Source organism: Babjeviella inositovora (genome assembly GCF_001661335.1).
Source record: "Babjeviella inositovora NRRL Y-12698 unplaced genomic scaffold BABINscaffold_6, whole genome shotgun sequence".
In the NCBI taxonomy this organism is placed as follows: domain Eukaryota; kingdom Fungi; phylum Ascomycota; class Pichiomycetes; order Serinales; genus Babjeviella; species Babjeviella inositovora.
Window position 1 is genome coordinate 452905 of NW_017566843.1, and position 17244 is coordinate 470148.

The 17244-nt window shown below is 45.1% G+C and overlaps 8 protein-coding genes and 1 non-coding gene across 9 annotated transcripts; 5 read left to right on the forward strand and 4 right to left on the reverse strand.

The window, feature by feature from the left end:
* Positions 1 to 2622: 2622 nt before the first annotated feature.
* Positions 2623 to 2883, reverse strand: BABINDRAFT_23297 (uncharacterized protein; the record flags this gene model as incomplete). Its single annotated transcript, XM_019131307.1, has 1 exon — positions 2623 to 2883. A coding segment is annotated over one exon (261 nt), but the record flags the coding sequence as incomplete, so codon positions are not given.
* Positions 2884 to 8058: 5175 nt separating this feature from the next.
* On the forward strand, positions 8059 to 9568 carry BABINDRAFT_161548 (uncharacterized protein). The gene has a single exon (XM_019128867.1). It carries the CDS (start codon positions 8326 to 8328, stop codon positions 9193 to 9195), a length of 870 nt encoding a protein of 289 aa, XP_018985200.1. The 5' UTR covers positions 8059 to 8325; the 3' UTR covers positions 9196 to 9568.
* A 398-nt stretch (positions 9569 to 9966) lies between these two features.
* BABINDRAFT_27260 (uncharacterized protein) lies at positions 9967 to 10290 on the forward strand (the record flags this gene model as incomplete). Its single annotated transcript, XM_019131400.2, has 1 exon — positions 9967 to 10290. A coding segment is annotated over one exon (324 nt), but the record flags the coding sequence as incomplete, so codon positions are not given.
* A 220-nt stretch (positions 10291 to 10510) lies between these two features.
* Positions 10511 to 11031, forward strand: BABINDRAFT_8066 (Sm-like protein; the record flags this gene model as incomplete). The annotated part of the gene is made up of 4 exons (XM_019132727.1): positions 10511 to 10516; positions 10593 to 10713; positions 10772 to 10843; positions 10895 to 11031. The coding sequence occupies 4 exons, from the start codon at positions 10511 to 10513 to the stop codon at positions 11029 to 11031; spliced, it is 336 nt and encodes a 111-aa protein (XP_018985202.1).
* An 839-nt stretch (positions 11032 to 11870) lies between these two features.
* Positions 11871 to 12827, forward strand: FUR1 (uracil phosphoribosyltransferase). Its single transcript, XM_019131121.1, has 2 exons — positions 11871 to 12065; positions 12111 to 12827. Exons 1-2 carry the CDS (start codon positions 11983 to 11985, stop codon positions 12691 to 12693), a joined length of 666 nt encoding a protein of 221 aa, XP_018985203.1. The 5' UTR covers positions 11871 to 11982; the 3' UTR covers positions 12694 to 12827.
* A 196-nt stretch (positions 12828 to 13023) lies between these two features.
* On the reverse strand, positions 13024 to 14532 carry ARP1 (actin-related protein 1). Its single transcript, XM_019132389.1, has 3 exons — positions 14411 to 14532; positions 14301 to 14365; positions 13024 to 14241 (listed from the first exon to the last, which is right to left on the reverse strand). The coding sequence occupies exons 1-3, from the start codon at positions 14459 to 14461 to the stop codon at positions 13188 to 13190; spliced, it is 1170 nt and encodes a 389-aa protein (XP_018985204.1). The 5' UTR covers positions 14462 to 14532; the 3' UTR covers positions 13024 to 13187.
* A 40-nt stretch (positions 14533 to 14572) lies between these two features.
* BABINDRAFT_t203 lies at positions 14573 to 14645 on the reverse strand. The gene has a single exon. It is a non-coding gene; the product is annotated as a tRNA-Phe (tRNA).
* Positions 14646 to 14731: 86 nt separating this feature from the next.
* BABINDRAFT_8069 (uncharacterized protein) lies at positions 14732 to 15493 on the reverse strand (the record flags this gene model as incomplete). The annotated part of the gene is made up of 1 exon (XM_019132728.1): positions 14732 to 15493. One exon carries the CDS (start codon positions 15491 to 15493, stop codon positions 14732 to 14734), a length of 762 nt encoding a protein of 253 aa, XP_018985205.1.
* A 244-nt stretch (positions 15494 to 15737) lies between these two features.
* BABINDRAFT_166982 (uncharacterized protein) lies at positions 15738 to 16685 on the forward strand (the record flags this gene model as incomplete). Its single annotated transcript, XM_019130479.1, has 1 exon — positions 15738 to 16685. The coding sequence occupies one exon, from the start codon at positions 15738 to 15740 to the stop codon at positions 16683 to 16685; it is 948 nt and encodes a 315-aa protein (XP_018985206.1).
* Positions 16686 to 17244: the final 559 nt, after the last annotated feature.

Below are 17244 nucleotides of genomic sequence, written 5' to 3' on the forward strand. Positions count from 1 at the left end.
TTTTTTTTTTTTTTTTTTTTTTTTTTTTTTTTTTTTTTTTTGATTAAATGTTTTATTCTAAATTGTCCTCCCGTTTGTTCCAAGTGGCCAAAAAGATCTTTTATGTAACCGAGATGAAAACTCTCGCGAATATTCCACAAATACCTTCGGCTGAACTGGCTGGAGCTTATACCTATTGCCGTATTCAAAACTAACTTTAAACACTCGCTAACCAATGTGGAAATATATGCTTGAACCTTCACGCAAATGTAATGACATTGGTGAAGGAACTACATCTAGAAGGGACTTGACGAAAAGCACTCGATAAATCCCCTAATAAGGTAGTTTCAAAGGTGGGCAAAAAAAAGTAGCTGTTAAGAACTTTGAGTCGGTACGTGACGGAAGGCTTACATTTACTCTCAAGCCGGCGTCGCCGTAGCGACACAAGGTTAGTGATTTCTGGTCTGACGTAATTCCACTTATATTCAAAATGTACAAAGGGTTTAAAGTTACTACAAGATCTACCGAGAAATGAGATAGGAGCCTGCACCCTTTCATAATTCAATTAATAAACGAATGGCAACGGTTTAAAGGATTTACAACGGACCGCATTTCACTATCTAAATCTCTTAGGCCCTAGTTTGTATGCTTGCTATACGGATCTGCATCTGCGTATCTGATATCCCCCTCGAAACATTTCCCTTGTATATATCTGTTCCTTTTGCGCAATCTTGTTTGTCAGGCATGAGTAGCACCATACCGGTGGATAGTTTTGATATATTCCGCTCACCTAGTTATCTATAACCTCAGTATTCCCAGAATAAGGCATATACCACCCCCTGGCCTTGGCTTCACGACCTGGTTGGCACGTATAAACATCATTGGCCAACACACTGACATTCAAAATCCTTGTAAGTTGTAGTACGCCTCGGGTAACTCTGGTGGTCTAGATTTAGGAATAGACTCTACCTAACGTTATCTAAGAAACTGTTAAAGGAGTTGTTTTAAGCCCCCTTTGACTGGGATTGCAACACTTCCATTTTCGAAAAAGCCTGCATTCCGGTGGTCCCACTTATAGTAACAAGGAGTGCCCGTCTATGCGCTTTGATCGGATCGTGCATACACTAACCTGTTGAGCATTGTCGAAAACGTTTTGTCCCGATTGCAGGAAACCGCCTGTCTGAATGCCGAGGATACCATGCAGGACAAGAAAAAAACCAGAACCAACACAACTGGTATTTACGGGTTGAAGTTCAACCTCAATCTAAATTACGCCACTACGGTTTCGTGAATTACATAAGAATGAAGTCGATTAAATTAACAAGATAATAAGAGCGTCACGTGCTTTCAATAGAGGGTAACGGTGATTGAAATGCCGCGTCTTAGCGCGACATTTTGTCCCGCTTCAAGGGGGTTTAACGCTCCCGAAAAAGCCTTGAAGCACGTAGAAAAAGAAAAAGGTAGGCGCCAAGGTGACCTACGTTGGTCATCGCAGACACCAGCTGCAGATCCTTCATCGCCCTAGATACCTGCCCTCTACAACGCCCCAAAAAAAACAGCCCAGCTTTATGTACGTAGGCCTTGACTTGCGTTGAGGGGCATAGCCTAGAACTTTTCAGTTCACGATGCAAAACTTTGCCGAGAAGAAAAAGTTTAGAGCTTACACACTTTGCCTTAGAGGCCCCAGCAGCTTCAAATATTTCAGAATATTTATGGTCTGTAAAATGCAGCTTAATTTAGTTGTGTGTAAAAATTAAGAAATGTAATGACGCAGCCTGCCGAGAGAGCTCCAAGTCCTGGCATTGTGAGAGACAATTGGCGAATCTAAGTCTCTTTCTCCGGTCCTAATCTAGGTGGCTGCCATTTCCACGCGTATGGCTCTTGCAAAATATATATCTCGCTCGATTTGTAAATCGCCCTCATATGTATGGAATTCCGCTCTTGGCGCTATAACTGAAACCCTGGTGAGCGCTTGGATTACAAGCCCCTGGTGGGCTAAGACTATTTCTGGGCGACCAGGGCTACTGTAAAGAAGGAGTTTAGACGAGCGACTCCTGTTTCAGCTGTTGGGTATGAAATAATACGTCGGTCAAGAAAAGTAAACAGTATAGTTGAAAGGTAGCGGCATTAGAAATACATGTCTAGGTAGAGGGTTAATAAAACTTGACATAAAGCTTCCTACGAATTAGGTATCTTTGCCGATGGGTACACGTGTATACACAACCGTACCACTGCGGTGACAATAATTAATGAAAAAGATCGCTCATATTAAATAGAAAATCTGTATTATCAGAGTAATCTCTGTGGTTGATTGGGGGTGTAAACAGCAAATAAGAGTTGTCTCCGGTTTAAACTTTAAGAAATGTCTTTGAACGGGTTTCACAAGTATATTCTCGTATCAATAAGCCTTCAATCAGAGCCCTTCTAAGTGTAATAAACCCGTTTTACTATTTACCTCCTAATTCCGAGTAATTTGTGCACCACGTCCGCGTTGTTCTCGTTCACGGCAAAGTCCTCGTCCATCGGCTTTTGGTAGTACGGCAATTGGGTATAATGCACCTGGCTGTCTCTACCCATCAACGACGCGTCCTTCTCGTTGGCCTCCTCCATCAACGGCTTGATGCACATCCAGCCAGTCTCTGTGCGAAAGTGTCTCCCCAAAGCGTCCGCACGCGCAAACTTGCGGTTGCAGCCCCACGTCAGCTTTCCGTCGCGCAAGTACCCGAAACACTTGAACTTCTTTTCACCTTCGTGCAACAACTCGTGTCTCTTGCGGTCATGGGTACGTGCGAAGCGACGATTGCAGTACTGGCACGCGTGTGGTTTATCGGTGGAGTGCGTTTTCATGTGCGAACGCAAGTTGTAGGGGCGATTAAACGACTTCCCGCACTGCTCGCACGGGTATATAGACGCCACGTCTGTCTTGGGCGGCATGGCGTACGCGCGCGGCGAAACCACGGGCACAGGCGCTGGTATCACCCGGTCTCTCAAAAGCGGTTCAGCCCTTCTACGTCTCTTGCGGCGCGGAACATAGCCGATCTCTGCGGCCGAAGACGCTTCCGCAATGGCGATAGTATTTTCGAGGATTTTTTGTTGCGAGTCGGCAGAGCTACCGGCACTGTTTGCCCGTGCGTAGGGGTACGCATGGCCGTGTGAGCTGGGGCTCAACGATGACATGCGCCCGGAGTATGTACGGGTGTTCTGGTGACCTGAGAAGTCCAACGAGGGCAATACCTTAGTGGCAATGGGCTTTTGTTCTGGCGAATAGGCGCCAAACTGCAATTGCAATGCCGGAAGTGTGGTGTGTGGAGGTGCTCGCGTGGTTGGTGGGGCATATTGTGCCGGAGGGTAGTAACCTTGTGGTTGAGGCTGTGCGTATGGGTATTTGTAGTAATCATAGCCCGGTTGCTGCTCATAAACGGGAGTGCGGGCAGGGTACGGTGGATATGACGGATGGGGCGGATAGGCCTGGTAGAGGTTCTGGGGTGGCATCTGAGAATGATCGTACTGTGGATGGTACTCGGTGTAGAATGCTGGCGGGTGGTTGCTCATAGTTTCCATTGGGAAAGATTAAATGTATTATGGATTGGGGTTAATATTTGGGTGCCGTTAAAAATATTTGGGAAATAGTGTAGATAAGTATTAAGAGTAGCGATATCGGGGGAACGACTTTAGTTATATAGACGTAAGGCGATCAATTTATCTCTTGCGGGGTTTCAAACTGCGGTTTTTCTGGGTGGGTATATTTAGTAGCATTTTGTCTTACATGCGTGTGCATCGCACTGTCGGCCGTTTCTGTGCAGGGGATACGCACCCGTCGTGGGATTTGGAAAAGGGCTTGTGTGTGGGAGATACCGCTGTTTTTTGTGCATGTATTTCCCAGACACCGGCAAGCCGCCCAGGCAGTGCAACTTCATCCTGCACCATCCGCACATTATGCATAAGATCTGCGTCGATCACCGCGTGCCGGCTCTCGTCAGATTGCGTATGTACCAACGAAATGTAATACCAAACACGTAGGTCGACCAGTCAGCTGGCGCTTGTACCCTACAGTTATCGAAGAATCACGCGATTGGCGGATGCAGCAAGATGCATGCGTATAACAGGCCCGATAGTGGAATAGGTAGTTTACTTGGACGTGCGCCGCAAACTTTCCCCTCCGGGGGTGTGAAAAGTGCGCTATTCCAGCCCCCATTTTATGCTAACAATTCCTACGGAGAAAAAAAAGGTCTGGTATTGGCACTAATTCCATCTCTGAATAGTTCCAGGAGTTACGCACTCTTCTTCCGTGTCTGCCGTTACAGCTCCATATGCATGACAGGAGAGAATTTAATGTACGATTGCGTATGAGCACCGATTATAAGAATACGTGCAGTATGCATCGCTGGCCAGGTGCAGGCACTGATAAAAGTTTTAGGCCGCGTTTTACAAGAATATAACCCGACCCATGGGATTGGCATTAACGGCTCTAAATTCCGGGGCATAGTGTGTATAAAAGATATTGGAAAATCCACATTAAATGTCACTGTTCGAATTTGTTTAACTTTCGTAAAGCGCCTCTGAGCACTTAGACTGTCAGATTCTGCGATTCTATTCGTCAAAGGCTTCTCGGAACGTTGTTAATTGAAATACCGATACATTGGGTGTCATCTATATGGCCACTGTATTTGGAACAATTAGGCTTAGAATGGTACGTTTTTTTTTTGCCCTAAGCTAAAGATTGTTGGGAGATAGTGTACCAGGGGCCAAAAACTTACGCCGTGGGTCACATCTCCGAACTCGCTGTTTCGCGCATGTTCCACGGCGTTTGAAATGCCACAGATAAAACCTTCGTACCGGAAATCTGGCTACCAAATTTCCGCTATCCACGCTATAACTGATAGTAGTATTTACGTGTCTCAGCTCCAGTATTCCCCTTTGAAGATGGCATATATTTCTAGTCGATTAAATTGGTATAACACTAACTGTGTCCAATATTTAAGCGGTCAGAAGGATGTATAAAAGACAAACACTGGCCGTGTTAAGAAGGGTGTCCTGCATAACCTAGTGGATACCGCACAGTTTTCACCAATCATTTTAGCTCGGGTATAAGGATAAGCATTTCACCACGTATCGGGATTTGGTAAGAATGACTTGATGAAGTTACGTAAACGCATCTTTCTGAGATTTTGATACAGAACGTCCGGATTCTCCGAAGTTACGGCCCCTTCAAACACCAGTAGTGCGCCGGATCGATGTTTCGCCGAGAATGTGGTATATCTAGTAGGTGATAGTGGATACTGTTATCTAGCTAAGAGGATACTTCCTATGTAAGATATCTACAAGAAAGGGGTAGCCGGTGGCCTTATATACTGAGGCGGATACGATGCCAGAGTGTCCGCTTATCAGGAGTAAGGGAACAATGGCCTCCGACTTCCGTCTTGTTAAATGGCACCTTTACTACAGAGAAGCATTTATGGCTTATTTCAGTCCCTAGCCTAGTATTGCCTTTATCACACCGTAAGTTTAATGAAACAAGTAACAAGGCTTTGCGAGCGTCGAAAAGTCACATGGGGAGGGTATTTTCTTAAGCTCTAAGTAACACAGATGAAGGTATATAGAATTTGGGGTTTACAAGAGTACGCACCAGTCCTGTACCTCGGAGTTAAATCAATATAAGCTGCGTGTTCCTACTAAGGCATATGAGATAAAGATTGGGCTACGCTTTTGAAAGTTCACATCCTGTTATGTATTCCATCCACGCATCTGATCTAGAAAAATATGCCGTTTATAAATGGAATTACTCGTATAGTGTGGTACCACACTCGTTATGGTTCCTCGCAGAAATCTCCAAGTGAGCACGATCTAGGCTTTCCATGCTAGTTTAATGAATATTTACACCATAACACTGCCTTAACCACATGCGGGCTAAATATAGCCAGTATAACTGCTGTTACGGATACAGCTTTCAGGGGTTCAATTACTACCCCTCTTAAGCTCTTGTTTCACTTCCCGTTTAAGCCTTGCAATCAGGAAACGTTATTATTTGGTAATCGTGCATTTCCATGTACGGTTTGCCTTTTCTTTGCGTATTCATATTACTCTTGGTGAGCTTACATGACCAAAGCCCCTTTGTGCCCGGCACTAAACGGCCGACGGCATTTGACATATTATCATCTCGGGAAACAGGCTGCCGGTTTCCTTGGCTTTACTCTATGAGATGACCCTCAACTGTATGTAAGTAGCTGAATACTAGAGTGGGTATATTAGGGGGATAGGCAGATATCACAATACCATTGACTATCTATGGTTGGCTAATTAACTTTGGCCATTGATATACTTGGGATCCTCGGGTAGTGGCTATCTCTATAAATGGATACCGCAACCTGGTGTACCATATGGTTAGTGAAACCAATTGTGCATTCCAATTTCATCTAGGCCATGATTTCTACGTCCGGTTCATATACAGTGTACCCTCCCCGGTAATCCCCCCGGTGATTGATCTACGAGTCCCCGAGACCCCTGCTTGTATGAGTTGTATGCAGGAGTAAAATTATGCTGGGGCTCTCCCCTTTCCATAGCCCGGGGGCTATGCTAGCCCTAAAGCTATTCAAGGCTAGACGAGGTTAGGAGCTGAAGTACATTTTCGGCGTTCTTTCTGCTGTGCAAAGTTTCAGACTTTTCGTATATACAAAGATATACTTTTCAGTACATGAAAGTACGGTTATTTTTATATTAATAGCCCGTTCTGGTAACATATATCTAGTTTTAGAATAAATATAATTAGATAAAATTCGAACCGTGTTAAAATTTAAATCAATATTAACATGAATAAACTTATTAGTTAAATAACTGTATTGAAGGTGGTATTTAATATTGTCTTACCCTCGATTGGGTTATGATTATACAACTACCGATCATCGGACATTTCGGAATTATATCCTCCTTCGGTATACAAGGATATCGGCTCCTCCCCTTATATATATCTTATAGAGGAAAAGTATTCCCTTTTAGCTAGCTAATAGTATCCACTATTACCCACTAGATATACCACAATAACCGGTTGATATCAGTAGCTATAGCCGTGTATATGTAAATGTATTTGTTATCACCAGCCTGGAGCACTTGGCTGCACTGGGAAAGAAAAAAAAATGAGCCGAGTATTCTTCGAGGGACACCAATTTTGCATGCAACCCTTAGGCTCACCATCGGACTTTAATCAACACTATGAAATATTCCTTGCACAAGCCTGGCACTGCCCCGGTGACGAAATATGCATTCTGACTTCTCTCCGAAGCTACCTGGCATGACGGAGCAACAGAGAGGAAGAATTTGTTTATTCCCAGCTTTACCAACAGGATACACTGAAGGGGCCATCCACGTAGCTTACGCCAGTACTAGCTCGCTTTGAGAGAAACACGCAATCATATACAACTATCTAAATATTACAATCGGTACAAATTACTCAATTTCAATGATCAATGAACGAATTCCACCGGTGTGGCCGTGTATCCAGTGAAGATCAACGAAACTCGTATTGTAACTACCAGACTCTCGTGTTTGATGCCTTTTTTCAATTCCACAAATATCACCACTACCCTGGAAACAGCCCACGTATGCACCGCGGAAGGTGTGAATGGCATGAGCGAAATAAATAATAGATATGAAGTAGATCATCAAACTACGGGTGGGCTTGGAAGTGCGGCCAACAAACCAACGAGCAGTATGACTCTAGTATTTCCTACTCCGTAAAACCAAACCAACTTCAGTTTCTTCCAAGCCATAGTTCTCGCTACTACACAGTTTCAGAATGGTTTTTTTTCCTCTCCAGCTATTCAACTGGTGGTATATACCACTGCTTAATCCAAGTTAATTGCTATCATAACGGCAGCGGTCGTATACAACACTCCATAGTGGGACTTGTATGTACACTTTGCCATATGCAAGCCTCGAAAAAGTCGTGAAAAATCCAACCTTGCATGAAACGCTCAACCTTGCGGGGAAAAACGAGTAAAATATACCGCATCGGGCCAAGAGCTTTTGATGCAGGTAAATTCTCTACCTAAAACAGCGAGAACGAGCAAGTTTTAAACCCATTAGGCACTACCCAACCAATCAAATGCTTTATACTGAACTTTTCTCTATTTTAAGCTTTGGGGAAGCTTGTACTTACGCATGGTAAACCATTTATCAATAGCTTTATGATCCATATCTCGTCGAGGTCAGGGGCCTTGAAAAAAGAATATCCCCCTGTGAGATTGTATAAAGTCGGCCAAAATCCCCTAAAGTATTATCTTCGTAACCCTTTTGTCTCAAGCTCATCCTCAATCGGAATACCCCATTGCTACATATCACAAAAACTTCAACATGGTCCCTGTTAAATTTGCCGCGGCCACCCTTTTCTTTGCGTCAACGGCTTTAGCCCATTTCAGAATCCCATACCCCGGTGAGAGAAATGCCACCAACTGGGATACCCAAACCACTGGCCCGTGTGGCGGCGACAACAGTGTTGTCGAGCCAAGATTCCTCTTCAACCCGCTTGGCTCTCCTTTGGACTTGAACATGAAGCACAACTTGTCCGTTGGCCAAGTCCGCTTTTGTCCAGGTGACGACTGTACCACTCAGGCAGACTTTTCTGTTATTCTCGTCGATTCTTACGAGCACAAGGGTGTTGGTAACTACTGTATTCCAGCTGTATTGATTCCATTCCCGGATGGTACCAATGGTACCATCCAGGTGATCTATGCCGGTACTGGCGATGCTGAGGGCGAATACGACCACATGTTCAACTGTCTCGATGTAACTGTCTCTAGCGAGGGTGAGCAATTCTCTGGACAATGCACTAACTCTTCCAACGTGGCAATTACTCCAATCCATCTCGATTCCAACCTTGTTGCCAACGCTACCAATATCACTATTCTTAACAGTTTCTACGAATCCACTATGAGTGCCGCAGCCGCAGCTTCTGCTACCGCTACCGACGGTGGCATGGCTGGTATGGATATGAGTGACATGTGCGGTATGGCGGGTATGAGTGACATGCCTGGAATGTCTTGTCTGACTACCGCTGTTGCCTCCGCTACTCAATCTGTTGCTATCACCACTCGTGCCGTGTCATCCGCTAGTGTCTCTTCCTCTGCAAAATCTACCAGCTCTTCGAAATCCGCCGGAAGTGCCGATTCTTTAAGAATGGGCTGTTTGGCTGGTGTTGCAGCCTTCGCCGCAGCATTGCTCTAATTATGAAGCGAGTATAGATACATAGACATGAGGTCCGTTAGATAGTCAGTTGTGTTTCCGTGAACCTTCGTTTGAGTTTTATATCAATGCAAATTCTTCCTGAACCCATTCCAATTACTTTAGGTACCCCCTACTTTATGAGGTTAAAGGCACGCGGGTACATATCATGCCACTTTCTAGCTAGTACTCCTGGGAACATCCTCTGTATTATGGGTGTCTACCCCATTACTCTCAAGTCTCGGCCCTATAACTTATTACCTGAGTCTTTAATTTGTGTTTCATCTCCGGATCTGGAGGTCCGAGATTAATTGTGAGCTATAAAAATGGATGCATGTACGCACCAGTACGCTGTACTTATCTAATTTTAGTTGGTCTATAGTATAGAAAGCATCTCATACACAAAATCGTAAAATGTCTCGTTATATTCTCATTTTATTCCCTCACATCGAACCGGAAGTCTTTACAGGTCGGAACTGCGACGATATCGCTCAATGCCGGAGAGGTTGTGTCCATATCACGCACCAATATTACCAATATCCTGTACAGTATCCCACCGTTGGGCCATCGCAGAAGCTACCAGAAGGCGAAAAATTCACGAAACCGGGAGCGGTTTTGTATGCACGATGGCAAGTTGACATCAGAGATTTTTAGCATCTCCGACCCCTTGCGACGTTCGGCTCTTTATCCATTATTCTTTACACACAGCACCTATACAAAATGATGGACTTTGCTGACTTCTGGGAAGATCTCTGCCGCCAGTTTGAGGGCCCAAAGATCGTTAGATTGGTTGCCATTATCGGTGGCTACGTCTTGATCCGTTCCCTCTTCATGACCCACTTGAAAAACAAGCAGTTGAGAGACAGGATCGCCGACGACAAAAAGATGCAGGTGGAGGGTTTGATCGATAGACCAGATCTTATTGAGGCCGCCCAGGCCACCGCCAACGAGCCATTGGAGTTCGGCTGGGGTAAGAAGACCAGACGTAACATCAAGATCCAGAAGGAGATTTTCGAAAAGACCTTGGACGATTTAGCCTCTAGGGTTGACTTGGATGACGACGAAGATAAGGATATCGCCGAATTACTTGAAAACTAAGTAACTAGTTTGTTTGCATTACTGTACAATAGATTTATTATAGCACCAACTAAAGATGTTGTGTTTTTGTAGATAAGTCATAGCAAAGCCCTCCGGGAGCGTTCCTCGAGATTTTCGCGATAAATCTCAGCCTGCGTCGAAATTTTCGAAAAGCTAAATTACGTATAACTAAACGTACTCTGCCATCAGCTTATCCATAGAAACAACGCCGCTACCCACAATGAGAGTATGTATACCTTTGCCAGAACGAGCTGAATCCATCTTTTGGAATCGGACAGAGAATGTAATACTAACCGTTGCAGTCAAACAACAATAACAGAAGAGACAACAACAAGCCAGATGGCCCAAAGAGAGAAGCGATCTTGGACTTGTCCAAGTACCAGGATAAGCAGATCAGGGTCAAGTTTATCGGTGGCCGTCAAGGTACGTGAGGGAGGAATCCTATGTTGCACCCCGTAGCTCTGTACTAACATAACTTTAGTCATTGGTACCTTGAAGGGATTCGATCAATTGATGAACTTGGTTTTGGATGACGTCAAGGAAAACTTGGCCGGTAAGTAACCATAGTTTTTGCCTTCAAGTCGGAGTACTAACAAGTATTTAGATCCAGCTGACGACTCCAAGTTATTGGGAAAAGCCAGAAGCTTGGGCATGGTTGTTGTTAGAGGTCCATCGTTGTTGACTGTCTCCCCATTGGACGGCAGTGAAATCATCGACAACCCATTCGCCGCCGAGGAATAAATGCTGCACTTGGTGCAGAAAAATGGCAATATGATTAGCTTAGTGTGTGTGTTCATAGCCCCCCAAGGGTTTGTATATTATCTATGGTCCTTTTAATACAGAAGTACGAGAATGGCATTTTTATGTAGCGAGTGAATGCATTGTTTACTTACGGGGGTATCAATACATTACGAGACAGTTTATTGTAATTCCTGGTATGTTCATGGCGTTCAATTTCGGTTTTATTGCATTTGCTTGCTGACAGCATGCTATCCAAGGGTGCAAAGGAGTAGGCTTCCTAGTAGTCGCTCTGAATTTATTTAACGGGTTATTTTTGAATGCTAGATGGGAACAAGCTCTCAGTATCAGCGTGGTGTTTTATAAATTTTAGTTATACGAACAAAGGTTTGTAAGACGGGTAAGCTAAGTGGAAAATCATGGAGACAGTGACATTTTGTTTCACCAACTTCACTATTTAAAACAGCAGGCATTCACCCGACTTGAAACTAGAGACGTTTCTTGTAGCTGGGATGTCCATCAAACCAATCAGTTTTCAAACAATAATACAAGATTAAATAGCAAACCACCCATAAGAATCCAAATAAATGATATCTGTCATAAGCACCCGCCCAGTGTAGTAAGTCAACCCCAGTGCCGTTTATAGCCGTGCCGAACGCTCGTGTACATCCCGCGGGAAGTTTCCATTTCTGCGGTCGTTATCGCCAAACGAACTCTGGAATACGGCCAGAATGGCGGCTGCGTCAACAAAACCCGGCGCCTGGCGCATATCAGCCTTATATGAGCCCAACCTGCAGGATGCATTGGTAAAATTTTCTATGGGACGTTAAACGTCAGGTCACTGTTAATTCAAGTGCCCTGTCCATTCCTCATTCATCCTTGTCTATATATTAGCCTTCTGTTGATCTCGCCTTCCAGAACTATTGGACCCTATACATCATTTCACCACACATCATGCCCTCCTCTGCCGAAATTGCCGCCAAGTACGATAACATCATCTTGTTGCCGCAAACCAACCAATTGCTCGGGTTGTACTCGTAAGTAGCTTTCCCTGATACGCCACAGCTATATTAACAAACCAGCATCATTCGTGACTCCCAGACCCGTCGTCCGGACTTTGTCTTCTACGCTGACCGTATCATTCGTTTATTGGTCGAAGAGGGGTTGAACCACCTTCCGGTGGAGCCAAAGACCATCACCACCCCAACTGGGCTCCCTTATGATGGTCTCGATTTCCAGGGCAAGATCTGCGGTGTTTCCATCGTGAGAGCTGGTGAATCCATGGAACAGGGCTTGAGAGAGTGCTGTAGATCCGTCAGAATCGGGAAGATTTTGATCCAGAGGGATGAGGAGACCGCATTGCCAAAGTTGTTCTACGAGAAGTTGCCAGAAGATATTAGTGACAGATATGTGTTTTTGTTGGACCCAATGTTGGCTACTGGTGGCAGTGCTATGATGGCTGTTGAGGTGTTGTTGTCCAGAAATGTCATGCCAGAGCGAATCTTCTTTTTGAACTTGTTGGCCGCCCCTGAGGGGATCGAGACCTTCCAGGAGAAGTTTCCGCAAATCAAAATCATCACTGGTGGGATTGACGAGAAGTTGGACGAACATAAGTTCATTGTTCCGGGCTTGGGTGACTTCGGTGACAGATACTACTGTATTTAAGTCCTAATACGTATATCTAAATATCATAGAGACTGGTACAGGAGGTATAAAGCAACCAAAGAGACTAGGATTAGGTGTATTTATTTAACCATTAATGTATGAAAATGTATCGGGGCGTTGTGCATCAAAATGACATACCTATTCTATATATATAAAGATTAAACCTACCTGTAGTAATGTTGTGATGGGTGCTAACTTCATCCCTGGATATATGCTGAGGATACGCACTATTGATACCATATATCCCATCAGTCATAGTCCTTTATGGGTACCACATTCTTTAAATACACTACTGATATCCTTTACTATACCCATGTCAACTATCCCTCACTTAAAAGTTTGCTAGCACCAATGCCTAGGTGTATCAATCTCATTGCTCATGTGGAAACTATTCATACAAATCCATGTAGTTTCTATGCATTAATAGAAAACACACAAATTCTGGGTTGATCAATTTTATATCTATATACCGTCAATACCCAATATGTTATCCCCTATAGACACTTGGCATGGATAATATCCGGGTTCTCCTCGTACTCAGCAGCACTGACCCACATGCGCTTAAACGTGGAGAGTCCCGCCAAGATAGAGCCACCAATCCATGTGCTGTACTTTCGCTCGGGTGGCGCGTAGATTTTAATCTTCATGCCCTTCGGGCTAATTATCTTCAACTCAGCGAGTAACCGGTCGCCAAACCCCTTGGTGAGCGTAGTGCCTCCGCTCAACACTACCGACAGATACAACGCCGCGCGCAAGTCCAAATCCACCTTCTGGATTGACTCTTGGAGAATTTCAGGCACGGATGAACACTCTGAGCCAATCAAATCCGGCTTGAAGAGGATCTCTGGTGCTCTAAACCGCTCCGGCCCTATCTTCAATATTTGTCCATCCGGTAACTTGTAGCTACTGTACATCGATGTATCATCTGAGGCAGTCGTGTTAATGAACCGTAACGTCTCCCACTCCTTTTCGGACTTGACGGGATCAGGGGAAAGATAGCAGAACTTTTCTTTGATCGCCCGCACGATTTCTTTCTCGGCTGATGTTTGTAACGCATAGCCACTCTTCCTTAATAACAACTGCAAATGCTCTGTCACATCTCGTCCAGCGATGTCCACCCGTCTGATTGCGCTCGGTAAGGAAAACCCCTCATACACCGGCACCACATGCGTCACCCCATCCCCGCTGTCGAGAACCACGCCAGTCGTGCGACCAGAGGCGTATAATGCCAACACTGCCTGGATTGAAACGTACAAAGCTGGGGTATTGAACGTTTCAAAGAAGATCTGTGCACATCGATCGCGATGCAGCTTCGGATTCAAGGGGGCCTCTGTGAGCAACACGGGGTGGTCTTCCGTGGCGGTGTTTAAATCGTGGCGGAACACATAGGACCACAACCGCTCGATGTCGTCCCAATTCGTCACCATCCCGTGCTCCAAGGGGTAGCTGAGTTTGAGGAGCCCTCGATTCTCCTGTGCCTGGTTTCCGATGAATGTGTCTGTTTCCAAAGCTCCTGCCATCACCCTGGAATATTTGGGTCTTCCGATTCTATGTTTGTTAGTCTTATAATCCATAATGACGGTAATAATCGTTGGTGCGGTACTTACATGGACGGAGCATAGCTCTTTGGTCTTTCTTCGCCTGCAAAACCGGCTTTGATGGAGCCCGAGCCCTGGAGGTGTTAGTAGTAGTCGAAGGGAGCAGTGGTTTCACATACATTGTCTATCACGACCGGCTGATTTAAGAGAAGCTGGGACGTTTCATCCATTGTGTGGTACTGAAGAGTGAATGATAGTAATGTGAAGGCAACTGGTGAATGTTTCCTGAGATCGGTTATCAAAAACATACATCGTGTTACCATTCGAAAAAACAAAAACAATGCGATTTCTGTGGATCGAACACAGGACCTTTAGATCTTCAGTCTAACGCTCTCCCAACTGAGCTAAAGCCGCCGCTTTATGAAGCTAAAATAATAACAAATCCCCGCCCAAAAAATGAAAACACTCTTACCTATCATTCGTACAATTAAACTATATACCTAGAGCTCTTCGTCGCTGTCGCTAAATAGCGTATCTGGCGGAAAGTCTCCCACCTCTACGGTAAGTGGCTTGACAAAACTACCGTAGTTTGGCCCACACACAAAGTACCTGGTGCCCTTCACGGAACCGTTGTTCTTGCCCACCGGCTCGTCAAGTTCAATGCCGATCCAGGTAATGGCACCCTCGTCGATCTCCTTAATCTTCCCAATGTACCTGATACAACCGCGTCTCTCCAACTCCTGTGGATTGGTTGCCTTGATGCGACATCTCATGCCCACAGCCATGGTCTCTGCCTGTGATGTGCTGCTCTGAACGGCTTCCTGTTTCCTAGCCTCGAATTCTGGGTTGAAGCGGCCTAACTTCTGCTCTTTTTTCCATTGCAACACAGTATTGCTCTTCTTTTCATAGTCTTCTTCCTTCAATACAAACGCTGCATCTTCCATATCCTGTTCGTTGAAACTTTCGAGATCGTGCAACTCCGAGTCTGGTCTGGCGTCGGAAACGTGAATGCGCACAAAGGGGCGGATCTGGAACTCGTTCAAGCGTGTGGATTTGTCGTCCTTCTGCAAACTTTCGGAAGAAATCTCAGTGTTCGAGTCGTCGTTTGTGTAGGGGTACAATCGCAATTGCTGTGAGGCAGGTGGAATCCCTGTGATAAGCTCCATCTTGGCCTTGAACGCCTCCAATGTCCACTCGGTGGACACCTTTCTCTCAGAGCTGGTCAACAGAGATGTGACAAAGATGTTGATATTGCTAGTCATGACTTCGACTCGGTATTTGAACTGATGTACGTTTCAAAAGGATACGTTTGAAGAGTGACAGAAAAAGGCATGGCATTGAATGTTGACGTTTGAATCCTGTATGTAAACAAAGACCTTCGAAAGAATGATAGGGTGTCCTGCATATAATTTGTCTCTAGCCTGGTGGGGCTTATCCTGTCGTTAGCCAATATAGTTACATATTTTTCTGGCGTATCGATGAGAGCCTCTCTCCAGCCACACTCTAATGCTCCCCGTTGGCAAAAGATTCCAGACAGGTCTTCTATCAAATGTTCGTCAGCTCGCTTACACAAGCCGACTTCCCACCAGCTCGGGCGTTAATTTCTCTCAGCTTCTACACTGCACCGTGCTCACGACGCCGACGCCCCAGACGGCCCATGAGGTTCAATACATCCACCAGCAGCTTAAAGCGCTTGTGGAAAGCGACGCTAGCTTAGCTAATACAAAGATGGTTCATTTTCTGAACGCACCTACGCGCGGAAAGCCTTCTTTCTACAACGAGGTGATTTTCCACTCAAACAACGTCGAGGAATTGGCGTTGTTACGAAACAAACTAGCACCGATTATCGGACTTCTCAGATTGAGAACCTGGGACTATGTGACCGACAGACAGACCAAACTTACTACGAAACTGGACCGCACCCAGAGACCAAATGAATTAACGGCGCCCTCTGCGTTCGGGTTGAGTTTTCCGTTCAAGGAGCGGAAATATGGCTTTTTGTACAGTCACCTCCAGATTTCCGAAGCCACAATGGACGATCCGTTCTACCACCTAGAAACTGGTCCACATATTTCAAAGTTGACCAAAACCGAGTTCATAGCTCCCCGACACTTTAACTATGACAAAGCCTTCCAGGTGAACCTCGAAGAGCGCGAGGATACGCTCAAGACGTTGCAATTATTGCAGCTTCTTCCCGAGAGTCACGAGCTAGAACATACAAAAGAAGAGGTACAAAAGGACTTTGCTGCCATTTTCCAGGGCTTTACAGGATTCAACGCTAGTGCCAAAAATACTACCCCGCCATCTACAACTGACACTATGGACTATCTCTTTGCAGCAGACCGCGGGGAAATGCTACCTAATGAGGCCCCACAGCCACCACACAAGAAAGACGTGAAAAAGATAAATAAAGACCGCGTTAAGAATGCGTTAATGAAGAAGTTTCTGCGCTGAAACAGCCTGGAATCGTTATTGCTGGGGAAATACTCGAGAGTCAACATCGGGGAAGAGCCATGGAGGAAGCTTAGCTGAAATTTGCGCGTAGGTATCGACGACTTAAGACCTACCCAGAGGTTAACCCACAGAGAACCCATTGCCTTCTGGGCACGTATAAGTCAGCGCATAAGCACCAACAAGTTCAATTAACGACGGAGAAAAGTCCTAGTCGGGCAACTAAACATACATTTGACCTATACCTACGCTAGATGAAAGCCACCAACCAAAGTTTATGGATGCATTTGTATAGTGCCAGAAGTTACGGTGGGAAGTTGGATTGGATACTGGGTTCTAGCCCAAGCATAACTATATATAAATGAAAGCTTAAACGGGAAATTTACCTCTACCAGCCTTTTCCGACATGTTTTGTTGGGGTCGGTGCACAAATCACAAACGTCGGGGCTGTAGGTAATATACTTTCATTACCATTTGAAAGGCATATTCATTTTAACCACTTGATGCTAAGTCATACCCGAGAGAGACTTCTGTTTCAACCTTATTCTAATTGATTCTCTAT

Excerpts from the sequence above, each read along its gene's own strand:
- FUR1 (XM_019131121.1), top strand. The coding sequence starts at position 11,983 with ATGCCCTCCTCTGCCGAAATTGCCGCCAAGTACGATAACATCATCTTG. Across the intron at positions 12,066-12,110 it reads CAATTGCTCGGGTTGTACTC|CATCATTCGTGACTCCCAGA; the intron begins GTAAGTAGCTTT and ends TTAACAAACCAG.
- BABINDRAFT_161548 (XM_019128867.1), top strand. The coding sequence starts at position 8,326 with ATGGTCCCTGTTAAATTTGCCGCGGCCACCCTTTTCTTTGCGTCAACG.
- ARP1 (XM_019132389.1), bottom strand. The coding sequence starts at position 14,461 with ATGGATGAAACGTCCCAGCTTCTCTTAAATCAGCCGGTCGTGATAGAC. Across the intron at positions 14,366-14,410 it reads AGCCGGTCGTGATAGACAAT|GGCTCGGGCTCCATCAAAGC; the intron begins GTATGTGAAACC and ends TAACACCTCCAG. Across the intron at positions 14,242-14,300 it reads AAGAGCTATGCTCCGTCCAT|AATCGGAAGACCCAAATATT; the intron begins GTAAGTACCGCA and ends TAACAAACATAG.